This window comes from Schistocerca piceifrons, chromosome 10 (assembly GCF_021461385.2).
Source record: "Schistocerca piceifrons isolate TAMUIC-IGC-003096 chromosome 10, iqSchPice1.1, whole genome shotgun sequence".
NCBI classification, from domain to species: Eukaryota; Metazoa; Arthropoda; class Insecta; order Orthoptera; family Acrididae; genus Schistocerca; species Schistocerca piceifrons.
The window spans coordinates 146,323,340-146,343,097 of NC_060147.1; the positions used below are offsets into that span (position 1 = coordinate 146,323,340).

Genomic DNA, 19,758 nt, shown 5'->3' on the forward strand with positions numbered 1-19,758 from the left:
ATACACGGAAGGCATAGAAAACATAAAAAACATGGTAAACACAAGATGAACACTACACAAGAAATCAGAAGTCGTTCGACGGAAGACACTGTAATGAAGGATGCCACCATTTGAAAACAGATGAAGACGTCCAGGTGGAGACGCGAACGTAGTAGAAAACACTGACGAAGACACTGTACACAAACTGAGAGACACTGACGAACGGAAAACACTGGCGACGATCATCGGCAAAGCACTCACACTGGGGAAGGGCGGGGGGGCTGCCTCCTGGTCAAAGGGAGAGGGGGAGGGTGGAGCCAGTGGGAGAAAGAAGGGAGAGTGAGGAGTGAGGGGGGGAGGTGAGGGAGACGGGGGGCTGGAAGCCCGGGGAGAGGGGTGGAAGTGGGAGATGTGGGAGAGAGGAGGGGGGAAAAGGAAGGTGAGCAGGCAGAGAGGGAGCCCTGGGGGGGAAAAACGGGGGAGGGGAGAGTCAGCGCTGGTAGGAGGGGGAGATGGACGGGACAAGGACATCATCACGGAGGGGGAGTTGGTGGAAGCCACCTCGGGTTAGGGTACAGAGGGTGTGAAGGTGGAGAGCACGTGGGATGCACGAATACAGGCGCAGTAGCGGGTGGGGACGGGCGAGGACGGCAGAGACGAGTGGGTGAGGGAGATCGAACTTGCGGGAGGTGTAAAGGGTCAGTATCCGTTCGAGGAAAAGGAGAAGGTGCGGGAAGGGAATGAGGCCGTATAGGATCCGTGTGGGTGATGGGAGACGGATGTGACAGGCGAGGTGGGGCGCGTGGTGTTCGAGGATTATGGAGGGACTTGTAGTAGGTGGGAGGGGCGGAGCTGCAGGAGGGATGGGGCGGATGAGGGATGACGACCAAGACGTTCTCCATCATTAGATTTCCCGCGGTGCGTATTTCAACCGATTCTTTGATAGTGGAGTCCCAAAAAGTTTTTGCTGTGGCCAAAATCCAAGTTTTGTCGTACTGCATTGAATGCCCCTTGGAAATACAATGTTCCGCCACTGCAGACTTACTGGGTTGCAGCAGGCGAGTGCAACGTTGATGTTCCGTACAACGCTGTTCCACTGTACGCGTCGTCTGCCCTACATAGGCCGTACCACATTGACACGGTATTTTGTAAATTCCCGCCTACCGCAGTAACAAATCGTCCTTCACCGATCCCAGAAAATCCGAAATCTTAGAAGGTGGACGAAGAACCACTTTCACATGACAATTATTAAGAATCCTCGCTATTCTGAAGTAGATATTTCCAACGAAGGGAAGAAAAGCTAGGGACTTGGCTGGCGCGCTCTCCTCTTTATCCATTCCCCGGTTCCTGGCTCTAGTTGAGAAGGCTCTGTTAATTTGCCGGGTCGAGTATCCATTGTCTCTCAACACCGTCCTTAAATGTGCAAGTTTCTTAGGCGAATTCTCTGCATCCGACACCGTATGTGCCCTGTGCACAAGGGTTTTAAGTACACTCGTGGTTTGGGATGCGTGATGGCAAGTTGAAGAACGCAAGTACAAATCAGTAAGAATGGGCTTACGATAAACAGAATGTTCCACCGAGCCGTCACTCTTCCGGTTAACAAAAACATCCAGGAATGGAAGGGAACCATCTTTCTCTAGTTCAATAGTTAATCCGGATATTCTCGAGCATAGAGTTAAGTTGTTGAAAAAACTCCATTAACTTTTCTTCTCCGTGGGGCCACACTATGAAAGTGTCATCGACGTATCTAAAAAAATTGCTGGTTTACAAAACGCTGATTCAAGCGCTCTCTCCTCAAAATCCTCCATAAAAAGGTTAGCCACCACAGGAGACAGGGGGCTCCCCATGGCGACACCGTCAAACTGTTCAAAATATTCCTGGTTGATCATAAAATAAGTTGAGGAAAGAGCGTGTCGAAACAAAGCAGTGATGTCCAATTCAAACTGTTGACCAACTAGCGTCAAGGAATCCGCAAGAGGTACTTTTGTGAAAAGAGAAACTACATCAAAACTCACTAGAAGATACGAACTACTTAAGTGGAGATGTCATCACAACGATTCCGCAGTCATGGAACTGTGTTTTTAATCATACTAATAAAAGTTTACAGTGCGCTGTCACTGTATAATGGACAGTCCACACCTGTACAGCTATGCTCATAGTGACACTGCAGTGATAAAAATGGGCTAAAAGAGTCTCTATACGCCTGAAAACAAATTAAAATGACTGCCAAAAATCATGTAAAACTGCGATGACTGTAAATTCAGGACAACATTTCCAATAATGTTTTCACATTTTTAAGTTACAGATCATAAGCCGCGCGTTTTCGATTAACTGCGAACGATGAGCGAAGGATGCAGAAAAACGTAAAGAAAACGATTTTCTATTAACCTTATACCATGCGTACTTGCTTGTTGCTTATATGTGTCGAGTGCATAAGCGTTTCGAAGCCTATAAATAAAATGTCAAAACTTCGCCGACATATAGAATTCGTTTTGTATAAGCAGCACATCCTGCAGTAGCGGGGAAAAGAAGGGAACCACCGGAGAAATGCGCCTGTCAGGACACAAAAAAGGCGAACACGTTCCTCTTTATAAGGCCCTGACAGTAAAGAGGCAACCAGCTGCCTCATTCTGCTTTCCTCGCCACGTATTTTAACATGCGAACATTTTTGAGCTGTAAGAGTGGAAGACAGGAAGACACAGGAGGGGATGGGCGGGAGAGAGAAAGTTGCAGTGAAAAAGAAAGAGAGATGGATGTAAATAGCAGTGCGAGCCCAAGAGAGAGGGCATATCGATGGTCAGTGAGAGACAGTGGCAGTAAAAGAGAAAGGGAGATGAATACAGGTAAAAGCAGTGGGAGCAAAAGAGAGTGATAGAGGAAACGAAAAGTGTAGATGAGTAGAGACACCATAAGTAGGCTTGGGAGGGGGTTCTGCACGAGTGGGTGTAGGGTAGGGGCGCATTTCGGACCGAAATTTTAAACACTTTGGTACAGGGAAAAAATAAGTTGCATCCCCCAGAAGTCTTGGGCATGGTGGAGGCAGCGGGGGGATAAAAGGGAGACTGTGGCAGTGAGAGGCGGGGAACTATAAATAGGGACTCGGTGAAAGCACATTAGAATGTTCCGTGTTAAAACAGCCAGAATATATTTTTTATCAGATAACTTGTAACTAAAACAGCCCGAATATATTTTTTATCAAATAACTTGTAACAGGTTACAAGCTACCTGATAAAAAATATATTCGGGCTGTTGTAACACAGAACATTCGAGAATTTCAGTAGTACTGCATACGCAACACTCAGTTTTTGGTGTAGTAAACACATTTTGTGCATAACTATTAGCAACAGTACTTAACATCTTCGTATGCAGACATAAAGTAAGAAGAAAACGTCACAATTACAGTTACTTGACAGCTAATAATTATACAGCATCTTGAGCTTACTCGACACACTAATCAAAATGCCAGAGTGACACATCTTTTGCAAAGTTAGAAATCCTGCTAGTGGTGCACCCATCACGTCATGTACATCACTTACTTTCTGGAGAAAGGGCGTGAATGCGAGGTGTTACTAACACCTATTGACTTCAAAGGGTTTTCGTCGTGCAGCGGTGTCTGTAAAGACTTTTTGTAAAATCTGCTGTACTTCAGCACTGTGAAGAAACCGAAGGCTGTGGCACCGCCTCCTCTGTCTCGCCTAAAGCGCGAGCCAGTAATTTGTTTTTATTTCTCAGCGCACTGTTTTCTATTGCTAAACACTTAGTTTTCTCTCAGTAATTTAAGTTTTTTCTCAAGTGTTTTAATTTCATCCTCGATACGGCATGTTTTCGTCTTCTAGAGCAACTAGAATGTTAGTCTTGCGTTTATGAGTTTCCTTCTATCATTTCCTTAGACCTATTGTCTACAGGACGGAACAACGGCAGAAGCGGTTTAGATAAGGTGTAATGTAGGCACAGCAATCTACTTTCAAATCTTCATTTGTCGAAATTTCCACAGTTCGGCCCGAAGATGTTTAATATTTTGCCTCCGAGAGTAGGATTTTTTAATGTTACAGCCGTCAGCTCTTCCTGAGAACCTACAGATGACATATCTCTGTATGTTTGGGAAAATTATGATTGGTTTTCTGACTATACTTTTCACGTAAAGCCACAGCCCAGTTCGGCACTATTAATCTCAAACAACGAAGAACTCGGTACAACAGAAAAACAAAGAGCAAGAACACAAAACTTACTCGGTTCAGTAAGTAATACTTGCGATAGTATTATGTCAATATATCGTGCGAAAGTGCGAGGCCAAGAACGGCGCAATGTTTACGTCCGGGACCCGCCGCCTTTAGAACTACGGCGTCGTGTGTCAGCGGCTGAGTCGGAACGGTCGGAATAAATCTGATGAGCTTCGAGTGATCATTTCAGTGGACCAGGGGCCCATAAACCAGAGTAACAACTAATTACAAATGAAACAACTGAACTGCGTAATTTGTTTTCTACGTAACCCTCTACTGGAACAACTGTTCTAAACGAAATAAAACAATTATTTACCGATTACTGACTGACAACTGTTGGCGGCGTGGCAACTGTTAGGAATCACGCGTGTGCTCACCGACATCTGACCTGATCCTATCTGCCATTTCCGAAAACTGCTACAACTAAAATGAACGTTTCTGTTTACTGTCAAGAAAGCTGTTGTGCTATTGTGGGCAACGAGTAATACGGTGTTCTCTGAGCAGCCAAGAATTTCATTTGTCCAAGTACCGCGCGGTTGTTATACAATTAGGTAACAAAAAGTAATGGGACAGTGATATTCACACACACAGAAGGCGGTAGTGTCTCGTACACGTGGTGTAAAAGGGCGGTGCATCCGTGGGGCTGTCATTTGTATTCAGGTGGTTCGTGAGAAATGGCGTCCCACGGGAGTGTGGCTCGAATTAACTGTTTAATAACGGAGAACAGTACCCTGAGAACGAGAAACAAATTACTGGCTCACGCTTTACGGGAGGCAGAGGAACCAATGGCGTAGGCTTCGGGAATTAAGAGACTTGGAACGAGGAGTAGAAGTCGGTGCTAGACGCATGTGAGATTCCCTTTCGGAAATCGTCAGCGAATTCAGTATTCCGATATCAAAGTGTGCCGAGGATGCGAGATTTCAGGCATTCGGTGCCACCACGGACAGCGCAGTGGACGACGGCCTTCACTAAACGACAGACAGCAGTGGCGTTTGCATAGAGTTTTCAGTGCTAAGAGACAGGCGGCACTGCGTGAAATAGCCGCAGAGATGAGAGTGGGGCGTACGGTGGACGTATCCGTTACGGCAGAGCACCCGAATTTGGCGTCAGCCAGCTGCGGCAGCAGTGGCTGCAGCGGCCGTCCTGGGCTGCAGACCAGACGACTGGACAGCTGTGTGTGTGTGTGGCGCGGACCTCGCGGAGCCGCGGAGCCGAGTGGTCAGCGAGCTGGCGGTGGGTCCGTAGTGGTGTGGGCAGCTTTAGCGCGGAACGGTCCAACTGAACCGACCGTCGAGCGGCTTCCCGTAGATTTCGTGTTCCCAAACAACGGAGTCGTATTACAGGACCACAATTGCTCGCGACTGGTTTGAAGAACATTCTGGACGGTTCGAGCGAAAGATTTGGCCACCGAGATCGCACGACACGATTCCCACCGAGACGGTCGAGAGGTACGTCTGTCCACAAAATACCGCACCGGCAGCACTCGCCCAGAGAGCCGGCAGCGCTCGGTATTGCCGGCGGGCACTTGGACCTACCGGGTCCGTGGCGCTGCGAGTCGGCGCACCGTGCCGGCCACAACCGAGTGCGCCTCTGGGTTCGGACTCTTTTGTCGCCTCCGCGTACCTCACCGAGCACACGTACCGATCTTTTGTAATTCACTTTCTCCAGTACTTTTCGGAAATTCACTGGGAGCGAAATTCCTCTCGATCTCGACAGAAACCCCGAAATATTATCCTCCCACGGCACTACAGTGCGGAATGTATTGTGCTGGCATGAGAATCGTTAATGACGGGCAGTCTCCTCGACATACCGCGCAAACAGAGCTTCTCGGCAGTGACGTAGTGCGCTGAGCGGAGATCCGCTGTGTACGAGCAGCTGAGACCGCAGCCAGCCAGGCTCGCCACTCACCCCGCTACAGGGCGCTGCCCACGTGCGGCTTGGCGGTGGTGGTGGCGATCTCGGAGAGGCGCACGTCGATGGGCACGCGGTCGTCGTAGAGCGTGGGCGCCTGCAGGATGATGCCCGCCGTGCCCACCAGCACGGCCAGCGTGAAGATCCACAGGAACAGCCGGTCCAGCACCATCGCCACGTACTTCCAGTCCTCCTTCACCTGCGGCAAGCGCCCATCATCTGCGTCAGCCTGCAACAGCTCACACGAATAGAGGCGCCCTGCGTGAACGCACGTACCGCTCGAATCCTCTACTTGCTGGCAAACCCGCTGCCGCTGCACACTCGCAGTACACACCGAGGTCGGTCTCGAGGAGCATCTGCGAGTGTAGCAAATAAATTCTGCGCGGCAGGAACACTCTTTGAAATTAACCCCGCCGCTAAGTGGGCTTCTAATTGAGTCGCTTAGATGCAAAACTGTCCATGTCCACTTCTTAAAAAAAAAAAAAAAAAAAAAAAAAAAAAAAAAAAAAAAAAAAGGAGTTGGCGACTCTGGATGACATTTTACACGTGCTTGAAATGCTATTTATGCTCAAAGCTCTCCGTGTCCTATGGAAAACAGCTCACGAAAAGTGTGGTTAGATTCAAAACTGTCCGTGTCCATCAGTAAGTTGGGTGCAAAACTTGCCTTGTCCCTTTTGACAGATCGCATTGAAGGCTGGGGTCATGTGACTGTAATGCAAGATGGCTACCGTAAGCATGTAAACATTGTACTCGTGTGGTATCTTACAGCTGTTTATTCTGAAAGTTATACACATTCTCAGAATGCTATAAAAGTCCAAGTGGAGCCTAATTATAATTCTGAAATCAACCTACCAGTGTCCGTATGCAAACGTGGGAAACACTTACGACACACAAACTCGAGCTGCATTACGAACACGGTTGCTCCTATTAATGAAAAGACACTGGAGGATGTTTCAAAACTCCTCGAGAAACACTATGGTGAGTCCTGGAGGGAACGTGAATCCTTGTCGTGGTACATAACATTACTAGGATCCAGCGGCTCAGGGGCATCAGTTGAATCAGAATGCCTAGCAGCAGAAGATGAAGACATTGTTCCAGATATGATGTATTACGTGGATTGCAGTTTGTCAGTTGTTACACCATATACCTTCACAAATATTAAAAGAAATTAAAACTGAATACACAGTTTTATGTTCACCCCATATCCTCTCCTCATCTACAACTAGTCAGGTTCAAAACTGTCCGTGTCCATTTCAGTTGCATGTAAAAGTGGCCATCTGCGAAGTCAGATGCAAAACTGTCCAAGTCCATTTTTATTTTCCTTATATCTTACATGCATTGGGTTCCTGATTTTTTTTTCAATAACCCAAATGGTTTTGTACTAATCTGTACTTATGTATACAACATACAGTGTAGGGCAGTATGTATTTAGCCAGTGAAAACAGTTTTCCCACTTTTTCTAAATACCGCTTATGGAGGACATGGACAGTTTTGCATCTAGACGACTCAATTCGATACGAGTGTCTCACTCAACTGATTATCTTCAAATTCCACTGTAAGTTAGTTACGTGTTCCGTAGATCGTTTCGACGATTCTTTTATCGAAATGGTATGGAACGAGTCAGTTTACAGGATATGTATACATTATTAGTTTCAACATTCAAGAACACACTATTATTTTATTCCTACTCGTGCATCTAGACTTAAAACAAGGTTTTTTTTTTTGGCTACCATTTTTTAAGTAGAAATTCGTCAATGAAATAGAAGGAATTGTCCAGCAGAAATGATTTTAAATTATTTTTAAAAGTTGCTTCGCTACCTGTCAGACATTTTATGTTAAAAGGCAAATGATTGAAAGTTTTTATTGCTGCATATTGAACTCCTCTCTGAACCACTGATAGCTTTAACAGTGCGTAATAAAGGTCATTTTCCCTCTACTATTGTATGTACACCACTGTTCTTTGCAACTTGTCAAGGATTATTTATGAGTAATTTCACTAGCGAAAATATCCACTGTGACGGCGCAGTTGCTGCAGTCATGGACTGTGCGGCGGAGGTTGGCCTGGCTGCCCAGTTTAATTTAACATGCAGTGTTTGTAAGTACAGCTGTAAGTTTTCAAGTTCTGTTTTAGTAACTGTAAATAATGGATACAAGAAAACTGAACTTTATAGTGTAAATATTAGGTTAGTTTATGGATTGCGACCAATTGGTAAGGGCAAAGCAGCTGGTGATACGCTATGTGGTGCTCTAAATCTTCCAAGTGTACCTTCAAAGTTTGAAGCTTACAACTATGTACCAGGATGAACAGCTGAAGATGTAGCACAGAAGTCAAAGCAGGTAGCTGTGGAAGAAGCAGTGAAAGAAAATGATGGCTGTCATAACCTCACAGTAGCTTTCGATGGCACCTGCCAAAAACGGGGTCACACCTCCAACAGTGGTGTTGTAACAGCAACTAGTGTTGACGCTGGCAATAATGTCTGAATACTGTAGATGCGTAGACAGGCTGAAAAATCAACATAGCGATGACTGTGTTGGTAGTAGTGGTGGCATGGAGGTTTTCATCGCTCTTCAGGGTGATATAATGTATCTGAGAGATGGTGACTCTAAAGCATTCACAGATGTTTTGGAAAGGAAAACATAAGGGGACAGTGTAAATATAAGCAAACTTGAATGTATAGGACATGTGCAGAAGAGAATAGGTGCCAGGCTGAGAAGGTTAAAATCAGTTATGAAAGGCAAAAAACTAGATGATCGAAAACCTTACATGGCAAAGGAAGATTGACTGATTCCATAATAGACCACATTCAGAATTGCTATGGCCTTGCAATCAGGCAAAATACAGGCAATCTTGAAGAAATGAGGAAAGCTATATGGGCTTTTGCCCGCATCTCGTGGTCGTGCGGTAGCGTTCTCGCGCCCCACGCCCGGGTTCGATTCCCGGCGGGGTCAGGGATTTTCTCTGCCTCCTGATGGCTGGGTGTTGTGTGATGTCCTTAGGTTAGTTAGGTTTAAGTAGTTCTAAGTTCTAGGGGACTGATGACCATAGATGTTAAGTCCCATAGTGCTCAGAGCCATTTGAACCATTTTTATATGGGCTTTGTATTTCCACACCGCATCCACAGATGAGCATCCAGAACATGGTTTGTGCCTCAAAGGTGAAAAGAGCTGCTGTAAATACAATAGGGGACTAACAACTGGAGAGAAATACACTCACCACCACAGTCTGCCATTAGCCATCACGGAAGAAATAAAGCCCATTTTCAGAGCTCTGGCTGAAAGAAGTCTTCTGATGAAATGTCTTCATGGAAAACGCAAACCCCAACGAGTGCTTGAATAGTGTGATATGGCATCGTCTCCCAAAAACAGTGTTTGTCGGAATTAATACACTACACTTTGGTGGGTATGATGCTGTGGCAACCTTCGGTCTTGGGAATACAATTAAATGCCAGGTCCTTCAAACGTTGGGTTTGCGTGTTGGTTCCGGCACAGAACGTGCTATGTTGACTTTAGATCAGCACAGACTAAGGCATGCTGACAATATAATCAAGACATTAGTGAAAAAAGCAAGACAGGTGAAGAGGAGTGCAAAAGAAGACTTGAAGATGATTATGAAGGGGGTATTAACAATGGATCATGAATCTTTTAATCTTCTTTCTCCGTTTCCCGTAAGTTTGCTTTTACTTTTTCTAGGATCATTATCTCAGGTACTGCTGAACCTAGAAGTCTGAAATTTTTATGAATTAGTCTCATGGGTTTCTTTTACACACTGAAACAACGATTTTTTAATTACTTGAGGTACAAAAGACTTAGGGGTGATAATATAGTAAAAAGTAATGGGACAAACGTACTTAAAAATAAATGTAAAATATCTCTGTAAGAAAATACTTTGACAATAAACTGTTGTTTCAGTATTGTTATAAGATATCAATGCACATACAGTAAAAACTTTATCTGTCTCCAGTAGTTTGTGAGAAAATGTTCCCTATAGTAGGGGATAGGCGATTCCGTATCCCCTTAAGAGGCTTAAAGAGGCATCATTCAGTTCATGGGCTGTTCCTCGGAAAACCACAGAAAAACTGTTTTCTTTTTTTACTGTAATTTTCGCTGTCATCAGGTGACCAAAACCCAGCCGAAGATTTCCAGACGGCTACGCACAGCTAATGATTGTAATTTTTACGATGTACCAGAGGGATCCCGATCTCGAACAACCTTCAAAATTTTCTTCGTATCTTTATCCGTTTTCGAGGTGCAGAGATTCAAAGTTACTACCCTATTCTACACATAAAATTCGGTAATAGACTGAATCTAAATAATAAATAACCTCAGCAAATTGCTCAAATTTTTGCGGTGTTTTCTCTAGGTATTTATGTAGACGAGCCATCTCCCCATCTCCCTGTTTTCAAAAATATTTATCCGTTACTGAGAGACACGCGAAAAACTTGTTTTTTGGGTACCAAAACACAGCCGCAGATTCCGAGACGGCTATGTACAGAAAATGGCTGTATTTTTTACGATGTATTGCTAGAATGCCGATTTCGAAGAATCCTGAAAATTTGCTTCATAACTTTATCCATTTTAGATATACAGCGATTCAAAATTACCTTACTTGTACACGTAAAAAACGCGCGTAAAATCCACTTTGAGGCGAAAACGTAGTTTATAACACGGAGAAATATGCTGTAAAGTGTGTCCGTTATCATCTGGGAACCTGAAGTTGTAGTATTCAAGTATTTGTCCTGAGAGAAAAGACAGTTGCACTAGTAGCAAAGAGGTGGTAATGTAATAAATACTGGAAGGTATCAGACAGCTGTGGTGTGGAAAGAGCGAAGGAGAGAATGGCGGCGCGAGAGAAAGAGAGAGAGAGAGAGGGACGTTGTGGCAGTGGGACGCAGTTGGCAATAACAGAAGGGTGAATGAGAGAGTGGCAGAGGCAGAGGAAGAAAGAGAAGGAGAAAGTGGCCAGTCATAATGAGAGACAGCGGCAAAGAGGAAGAGACAGAGACAGCAGCAGTAGGAAGGAAGGGATGAAAGAGCAGCAGTGAGAGGGAGAGAGAGAGAGAGAGGAGACTGCGGTAGGAGAACAGAGCGAAGGGGGCTGGGGCTGTGACAGAGAGACACAAAGAGAATCAGTGAGTGAGAGAGAAAGGGCAACTGGGAGTGGTTGGCTGGTGGTGTGAGTGAGTTTCAGTTGGGGGGCTTTTGGGAGTTTGAGATGAGTTACATGTTAGAAAGAACGCGAATATGTTCGCATGCCAAACTTTTTGGCAAGTGCCGAGGAAGGCAGAATGAGGCAGCTGGTACCCCACAGAGTCTTTCAAACAAACAGGAACATATTCGCATTTTTTGTGCTCCGGTAGGAAAATTTTTCCATTGGTTAAATATTCCTTTACTTGTGCGAACTGGTTTCTGAGCCTTTTTCAGGCTGTTGCTGAGACGAGCCACGTAGGAGTTTACAGATTCGTGCTTTCAGCACTACGAGCTCTGGATTGCCTCACGCAGCAGTCCGCGGAAGTACAGTACAACAAGGGACGTGGCGCCACGTCGCCTTCAAAGGCACGTTAAATGCCCCAAAACATTAGCAGGCGGTTGCTTCTCGTTCTTAATTTCTGTCGCGTGAGCGTGAGAGTTCTTTTACGTAGAAAATGTTTAAGTCCTTTCGTGAATAGCTAGGAGCAACAAAAGTATTTTCATAACTTTTTCTTGTCGTAAGTACATATTTGATCTAGTAATGCGACTGGATTTCGCTGCGTTATCGTAACATTCTTTTCGCTATACGAAAACGCTGCTTTCGTAATCCAGTATTTCCTTTAATCCGAACTGAGGAAACTGATGTCCTCTTCCCGAAAATGCGGGGAACATATTATGCCGTGTTCTGTGGGCACCCAATTATCCTTTGTTACAGCGTTCAACCGGAGAGATTTTCGAGTCGGTCGATACGAAATCTAAAGTGAACAGCGCAGTCAAAATTCAATCGGTTATAAAAGAAAATATCGATCGAGCGATTCCAGTTGCGAATGAAATATGGTTGCCCCGCAGTTTAGACAGTTTAGGCAGAATGACGGAAGCCGGCATTTTTTATCGAAACGCTCTCGCCAGACTGTAATGTCCGGGACAGGCGAGACGGCTGACGTCGGCTTGAGCTCGGTGTCGTAACGACGGCTCCCCTGCCTACATCTAGTAGTCTAGCCGCTCACCCTGGTGGAGTCCTCCTCGCGCTTGGTGTGGTCGGCGATGAAGCGCACGCCGTCGATGGCCTTGTGCAGCTCGGGGCAGCGGTGCCAGTGCAGGGAGGCGGGCCGCGCCGCCCCCGGGAAGCCGTTGCTGGCGCCGCCGCCGCCCCCGGCGCAACCGTCCGCGCTGGGGGTGGCCGGCTCGTCGGCGCCGTCCCCCGCAGCCGCCCCCGGCGCCGCCTCTTCCGCCAGCAGCGTCGTCGGCGGCGGCGGCACTCCGCCCCCGGGCCCGTGGATCCGGCACGAGCCCCCCAGGTCGCTGTCCCTGCAAAGCCGAGACCGAGGCCGCGTTCCACAGACAGCAAAGGACTTTGAAGGGCAGCTCAACAGAGTGGGCGAGGTTAGGAGGTGGACGAGAAAAATAAAACAAAGGTGTAAGCGACGCTGATCGAATTCGGTTACGGAGTGCGTCCAAAAAGCGCTTACGAGGGTCTCACTATTTGGGCAGCCAAACACCTCATTGTTGGCACAGTACAGAGGGTATACGACGGAAAGTGGCAGCAATGAGGGAAGCATTTCTGAACAGATGAGTTCGTACACAATGAAGACAAATCGAAGCATTAGAAAGTCTTTTCTTGAGGTACGCATTTGTTCGGGGTGTAGGCTCGTACTCCAGTGAAACGTGAACAATAAGCTTCTGAAAGGTGACGCTAATTAGATGGACACATCGAAAAATTAATGAACAGGTACTCGATCGAATTTTGGAAAAGAGAAGCTTGTGGCACGACTTGACGAGTGTCGGTTGGGAGGAGGTTGAGAGCAGGTGGCAGTCTGGTACTGCAGTGAGGCGTGTGGGGAAGAGGAGCAACATTGTAGAGGGAGGCACAGTCAGCACAATCAAATGGGGGGAGTTGGCTGGACCAGCGTGCTGAGCTGCATAGAGGCAGTCTTGGGACTGGCTGCGGAAACCGCACCGTAATCGTCCTCCTCGCCGCTGGTGCTGGAAGCGGATCAGTTCCTCGACGGTACTGTAGGTGGTGAGATATCTGAACAAGCGGAGCGGAATAATTAGTTTACTGAGGATTAATGACGGTCGATCGGCCTCTGAAATTAGCGAGGGACACTGATTTGAATTATGCGCAACGGAGGGGCTCCTCTTGAACGAATCTGACTACAGACTAGGTGGTTTAGAATATCTGAACATAAGACAATGTTACAGCTGTATTATTGCCTTTCAAAACCTGTTGCATTAGTCTTTTCGTGAGTAGCGGCTGTCTGAAGGAGAAGAGGAGGAGAGGAGCTAAGCTGACGTAGAATTACTCTTGACAAACGGATCTTATAAGGCCACTGAATTTGTTATAGGGCATAACAACCCGCTTCGTACGACCTAGATAACACTGAACACGTAATAAGATCATAGTTCCTCAAAGACAATAATTACTGGAGGGGAAACTAATTTCAAAGGTGAAAGCAGCTCAAGAATCTTACGAGAAGGTATAGAGGCGTGGTGGTTAGGTACACGGGAAGCCGGAAGATATTCTTGTATCGATATTCTAGCCGATTTATACACGACTCAAACCGCGCAGTACTCGGTCGGATTGAAGAGTCCACCAGTTCCGAAACACGAAGTACGCTCCCGTATTCCACAAGCGCAGTCGCTTAACAGTGGTTCAAATGGCTCTGAGCACTATGGGACTTAACTTCTGAAGTCATCAGTCCCCTAGACGTAGAACTAACTATCCTAAGGACATCACACACATCCATGCCCGAGGCAGGATTCGAACCTGCGACCGGAGCGGTCGCGCGGTTCCCGACTGAAGCGCCTAGAACCGCTCGGCCACACGGCCGGCCGCGTAACAGTGACATCTGAAGTCGACTGATCGCAGAGGGTAATGGACTCACATGGGAAACTGCACGTTGATTACTGTGTCCCACATGTGGTTCACAAGAACGAATTAAAGAGTACTCGAAGACATGAATCCGATCGAGATGCAACTTCTGACAGCCGGTGACCAAGAAAACACAGCACTTAGTTAGTCAAATGAGAGGCCACTCGTAAATGCACGTGCCCACATCAGCTGGGAACAATGCGAAGTGCTTTTCCACTTGTTTCTCTCGTAAAATAAGTAAGTCGATTAACCGAGATGGAATAACACTTCCGAACATTCTAGAAACTGAATGCAATGAAATCCTGCTACTCGAACAATACTTGACTGTGATAAAAGAAGTACAACATGTTAACTGATTCAGGACCACGATGGCCGGTGGAGGTCTCAGGCGCCGGAGGGCTCCGATTCGTCGAGGAAAGAACTCCAGAGAAAGCTACCAGTGTCAGCAAGTGGGAAAAAACTAACATAAGCGATACTACAGCACACACTTCGTGACCAGTCCATTTCAGACACATAGACGTTGACTAAACGGAAACCGGAGACGAGGGGACGATACGCGAAATAAATACCCACCCGTACTCTGCGTATTCCCTTCACGAGGCATAAAGAGATAGAAAAAAAATCATGTGTGCTATTTAAATACGAATGTTTATTAATACGAGTCGGCCAGTGGCGACCTGAGGACCAGAGCACTTGCGCTCCCTGTGCGACAGGTCTTCAGCCCGGCACCAGCGCGCGGAGGACACCGACGTGCCGCCAAACACGCCGAAGCTACCCTCTCAGAGGACTCCCAGGTTCGACCGCGCATCTGCCTAATGGACAAGAGAATCGGACTATAATTTCGAATTTGGTGAAATAACGGAAAAACCAAACGGGCTTTAATCTTGGGAGTTAGCGAAGGTGGTAAAATCATAAATGAAGGAAAAGAATGAACGGTCGCCAGCCCTATTAGGCACATTAATTTGGAAATGCATATTTGAGAGAATGGAATGTTAGTTATTGAAGTTACTTTTGTTGAGATTTCCCTTTGAATAGCAAACAGGATACAAACTGTCACATCGCACTCTGTACTGTGTGTAGCAGCAGTTACGAATAACACACACAGCAGTAAATTATGGGGAGCAAAACCGCACCGAGCTCATACTAATGACGGCCACAATCGTTAGCATTACTTAATCAAATACCGAAATGTCACTGCATTAAGTGCAGAACTAAATTTGGGCATGAGGGGCTTCTATCTTGACTGACATGAAAAACACAAATAAAGTTGGATAACGCCATAAATATACTCTTTAAGGCCCTCTACATATATCAGTTTTCCTTAGTAACAGTAATAGTAATAGACGGAGAATATGATGGGACCCATAAACTAGTATAGTTTCACTAGCCAAATCTCTTTGGTTATTACAAGGGTAAATAATAACTCTAAAAGCTTATCATTCACTTAAATTACTTTGCAAGACAATAAAATACAACACTGGGCTCCATTAACTTGAAAAAAAGGAACCTTTCACGATGGGCACCAAAAATACACCTTCTTTAAAATTGTGCATGATTTTTCTTCTAACAATACTACCGTAAATCCTGTTCATTAAAGATTTATATGTTCTTGAACTTTAATTACTTGTAACAGAGGTATTCTTCGCAATAATATCTACATAATCTTGCAGCGTAATCCTACAAAAGTATATTTTATAATGAAATAAAGATACTTTAGCAAAAGCCTATCCAGTTCACTTTCCTATTAATTGATCTTTCAATTTTTGTACATAAACTTCCTACCTTCAGAATTTCTCTTGGAGTAATTCATTAACAATTCATCCAAATATCACTCTTACTTAAACTTTTATTACTCCTTTTAGTTTAGCCAAAAAATCACTTTTAAAGACACGAATGCAAGAATTGTTAATTTAAACCAGGATACTCGGTTTTAGTAGCACTTAGGTGAGGACCCTGCGCAGGTTCGTGATCGGGATTGAAAATGTCGTTCCGGACACGAATTTATTTTTTATGTGATTATTATTGAAACAACGCACAAATTAACTGGTCCGTGCCAACATGTGTTTCGTAACTGAATGTACGAAGTTTGTGAAGTGGCGGCTAACTGGACTCACGGCTCTCGATGTGCGAATGCGCCGTAGAATCTCTTCTTGGCGTCGGATTCTCAACATATTACAGCCGTTCCACTATTCCGTGAATACCAAATAACAGCCAGATCGACATCCCTTCTAATGCAGCTTCCAATTGCCTCTCTTAGCACCGGCGAGGTGTACCTGCGTGCCGTTGACTGTTCGACCGCCAAAGCCACCTTTTACATCGCGCCACCTTCGCCACCTTCGTTGCGCAGGGACTTCCCTACAGAGTTTTCATGTTACAAATACAAGTGCCCTAAGCATGAACCAGCTTTTAACAAACATACTCTTTTTTATAAATATATTCATATTACAATAATTTAAAATCTCAACATATTCTTCTGCTTTTTCCATATATACATTCCGAAACTCTAATTTTCTTGCCATACAGCGAGGAGTTTAAACAACACAGAATACACACTTCATAAATTGCGGATACATAGTTACATGAAATAAACCTGCTCCTATACTCCGTTCACCGAAACAAGAGACGTACTGTAAACACAACAAGGGGCGTGACCATAGCGCTGCCGTCGAGGGGTTTACAAGGCAGGGGCGTCAGAAATTACAAAAATGAAAGTCTTGTTTTTTTTATAATTTGACGCCTGAACATGATAAAGTGATCCGAGAACTACCTTCCGACACCTTTTTTTACATTACATTAAAATTTATCAACACTGAAAAAGAGAAATATTTAAGCTTTCAGGAATAGTTGTTTTTCGCGTTACTCTATATTTATCACGCCATATATCTTAAACTGTGAGTCGCACAGCAAAATAATTTTATAATTGCCTTCAGTACTATATGTTGATGACGTCTGCAAATTTTCTGCCCAATAGAGTCAGTAATAGTGAATTAATAAATTAAAATCTCACGTCTGATGCAGAACTTTTACCAAATCATCATCCGAAATATAGTAAGCGACAAACTTTTCCCCTTTAAATTTTTTTGTGGGGAGTGTAAGCGAGAAAAGTTTCAGAAAGGTTTGAATTTAATTTTGTAGTATGTTCGAATGCGATGGGTGGAACCGTTTGTCCTTTATGAGCGACGCATTGTGCGGTTCGCAGGCGCGGCGCTGTCAGTTGCAGGTGTGAGCTCGTCAGTGGGTGTTGGTTGTACAGCGGCGATTTCTGGATATCTTAAGTTCATCTGTAAAGACGCTTGAAAGACTAGTTGTTGATTATTAGAGTAAGTATATGTGTTTGTAGTCACGCTGAGCATTCACTGTTTATGTGTGCATCCAATAGCTCAAATGGTTCAAATGGCTCTGAGCACTATGCGACTTAACGTCTGTGGTCATCAGTCGCCTAGAACTTAGAACTAGTTAAACCTAACTAACCTAAGGACATCACACACATCCATGCCCGAGGCAGGATTCGAACCTGCGACCGTAGGTCGCGCGGTTCCAGACTGTAGGGCCTAGAACCGCTCGGCCACCGCGGCCGGCTGGTATGTTGAAGAAAGAATTTTTAGATATAGTTAAAAATAACAGAACGGCGCACAACGAATACGCAATAGATGAAATGGCGAAGAATGCAGGGAAAACTGTTCTCAGAATTCCTCCGTACCACTGTGAATTAAACGCCATCGAGTTAGTGTGGGCCAGAATCAAAGGCTATATTGCAGCGAAAAACAAAACATACAAAATGCCGGAAGATGAAGTACTGCTAGAAGAAGCAGTAAGAACAGTGACTACAGAGTATTGGAACAAGTGCGTCCTCCAAGTCGTAGAAAAAGTGGAAACTCAAATGTGGAAATTAGATTGGATTTGATTGTTTGGGGGAAGAGACCAAACAGCGAGGTCATCGGATTTGGGATGGACGGGGAAGGAAGTCGGCCGTGCCCTTTCAAAGGAACCATCCCAGCATTTGCCTGGAGCGATTTAGGGAAATCACGGAAAATCTAAATCAGGATGGCCAGCCGCGGGATTGAACCGTCGTCCTCCCGGACGCGAGTCCAGTGTGCTGACCACTGCGCCACCTCGCTCGGTGTGTGGAAATTAGACTGAATTATAGGGGAGAGAGACGGGCGGTTTGTTATAAAGCTCAATGAAAACAGTTCAAGTTCGACAGAGTGAACCTCGTTTCGTCCTTCATCATTATTATTACTGGTATTGTTATTAAAATTAACAATTAATTGTGTTTGAATGGAGCGTTTTGTTAGCAACCTGAATGAAAATAAATCTGCTTCGACAGAATGGGAGCCTCCCGGCCAACAATGTCATACGATCATTTCATTTTTTCAACTCAGTTTAACATTATTGTTAAATTTATTTCGTACATTGTTGGCCAGGTTTCTCACGGTCCGCTGTGACAGCTCGGCAGCCAGTCGAACGGCCCCAGCTGCGAAGCGTGCGCCAAGGATTTTCCACACCCCTACGTATCACGTGAACACCGAATGCTTTCTCTGGAAACGAGCGTAGTCGCTCACGTGACACTGTTTATGTTTCGTCCCAGCTCTCGGTGAATAGACTTTAATCGATGAAGTGTTACAGGCGGCCTGCACCATTTCGTTTCTGGAGGCTACCAGATTGTAGACGGGGTTCCGCGCCCTGCTAAGGTTTCCACAGTCGCCGTTAACGGACCTGGCTACGTGCAGCTAGTGCCCGTCTTCCCCGCAGCTCCAGCTCCAGCTCCAGGGCTCCTCGGTGTGCCGCATTCGTCAGCCACAGGGACTCCGGGTCAGTGGAAGGCGTTCGTGCAGACATTTGAAACTCTCCACATGTGAACAGAGATGTACGAGTATTTTATATGGCCTCGTAACGTCCCCACCAAATGGCTATGTTCGACTCCTTGCCTACTTCCCTCTTTTAGTAATCTGAAGAGTGATAGCGAATATGGTTCAAATGGCTCTGAGCACTGGCTGGAACTTAACATCTGAGGTCATCAGCCCCCTACAACTTAGAACTACTTAAACCTGACTAACCTAAGGATACCACACACATCCATGCCCGAGGCAGGATTCGAACCTGCGACCGTAGCAGTCACTCGGTTCCGGACTGAAGCGCCTAGAACCGCACGGCCACCGCGGCCGGCAGATACCGAATAGATTTAGGACGATAAAGATTATGAAGGTAGCAATTTAAAATGTTTAATATATAATTTAATCTCGAAATTATGTAGTAACTAGTGAACCCGACAATGCTTTCCAGCAACCTAATATGTGTGGGAATAGGATATACGGCCTAATCCCCCTTGTCCCCCCCCCCCCCCCCCCCCTCAGAGATCTCTGAGAGTAGTAGCTTCGACGACAGCATTTCCCACAGTTTCAATCCGCGAACGAGTAGGATTACAAAGTCTATGACCATTTAGATCATAGGCCGATAATCTATAAAAACAACTTTCCTGATTTCTGTTAAAACCGAGTAGGAAGAAGATAACAAAACGGCACACTCTTCCCTATACAATTTTTGTTTACAATTATGTACCAGGAGACAAAATATATACGGCATAAATAA

The 19,758-nt window shown here is 45.4% G+C and overlaps 1 protein-coding gene across 1 annotated transcript in view; it reads right to left on the minus strand.

The window, feature by feature from the left end:
- Nucleotides 1-19,758, minus strand: part of LOC124718786 — a 480,197-nt gene that overhangs the window by 11,513 nt on the left and 448,926 nt on the right. Inside the window, exons 16-18 of the mRNA XM_047244394.1 lie at nt 13,255-13,326; nt 12,305-12,605; nt 6,108-6,309 (exon numbers count right to left, since the gene is read on the minus strand). Coding sequence (XP_047100350.1) covers nt 6,112-6,309; nt 12,305-12,605; nt 13,255-13,326 — 571 coding nt within the window. The 3' untranslated portion in view covers nt 6,108-6,111. The remainder of the gene's footprint in view (nt 1-6,107; nt 6,310-12,304; nt 12,606-13,254; nt 13,327-19,758) is intronic.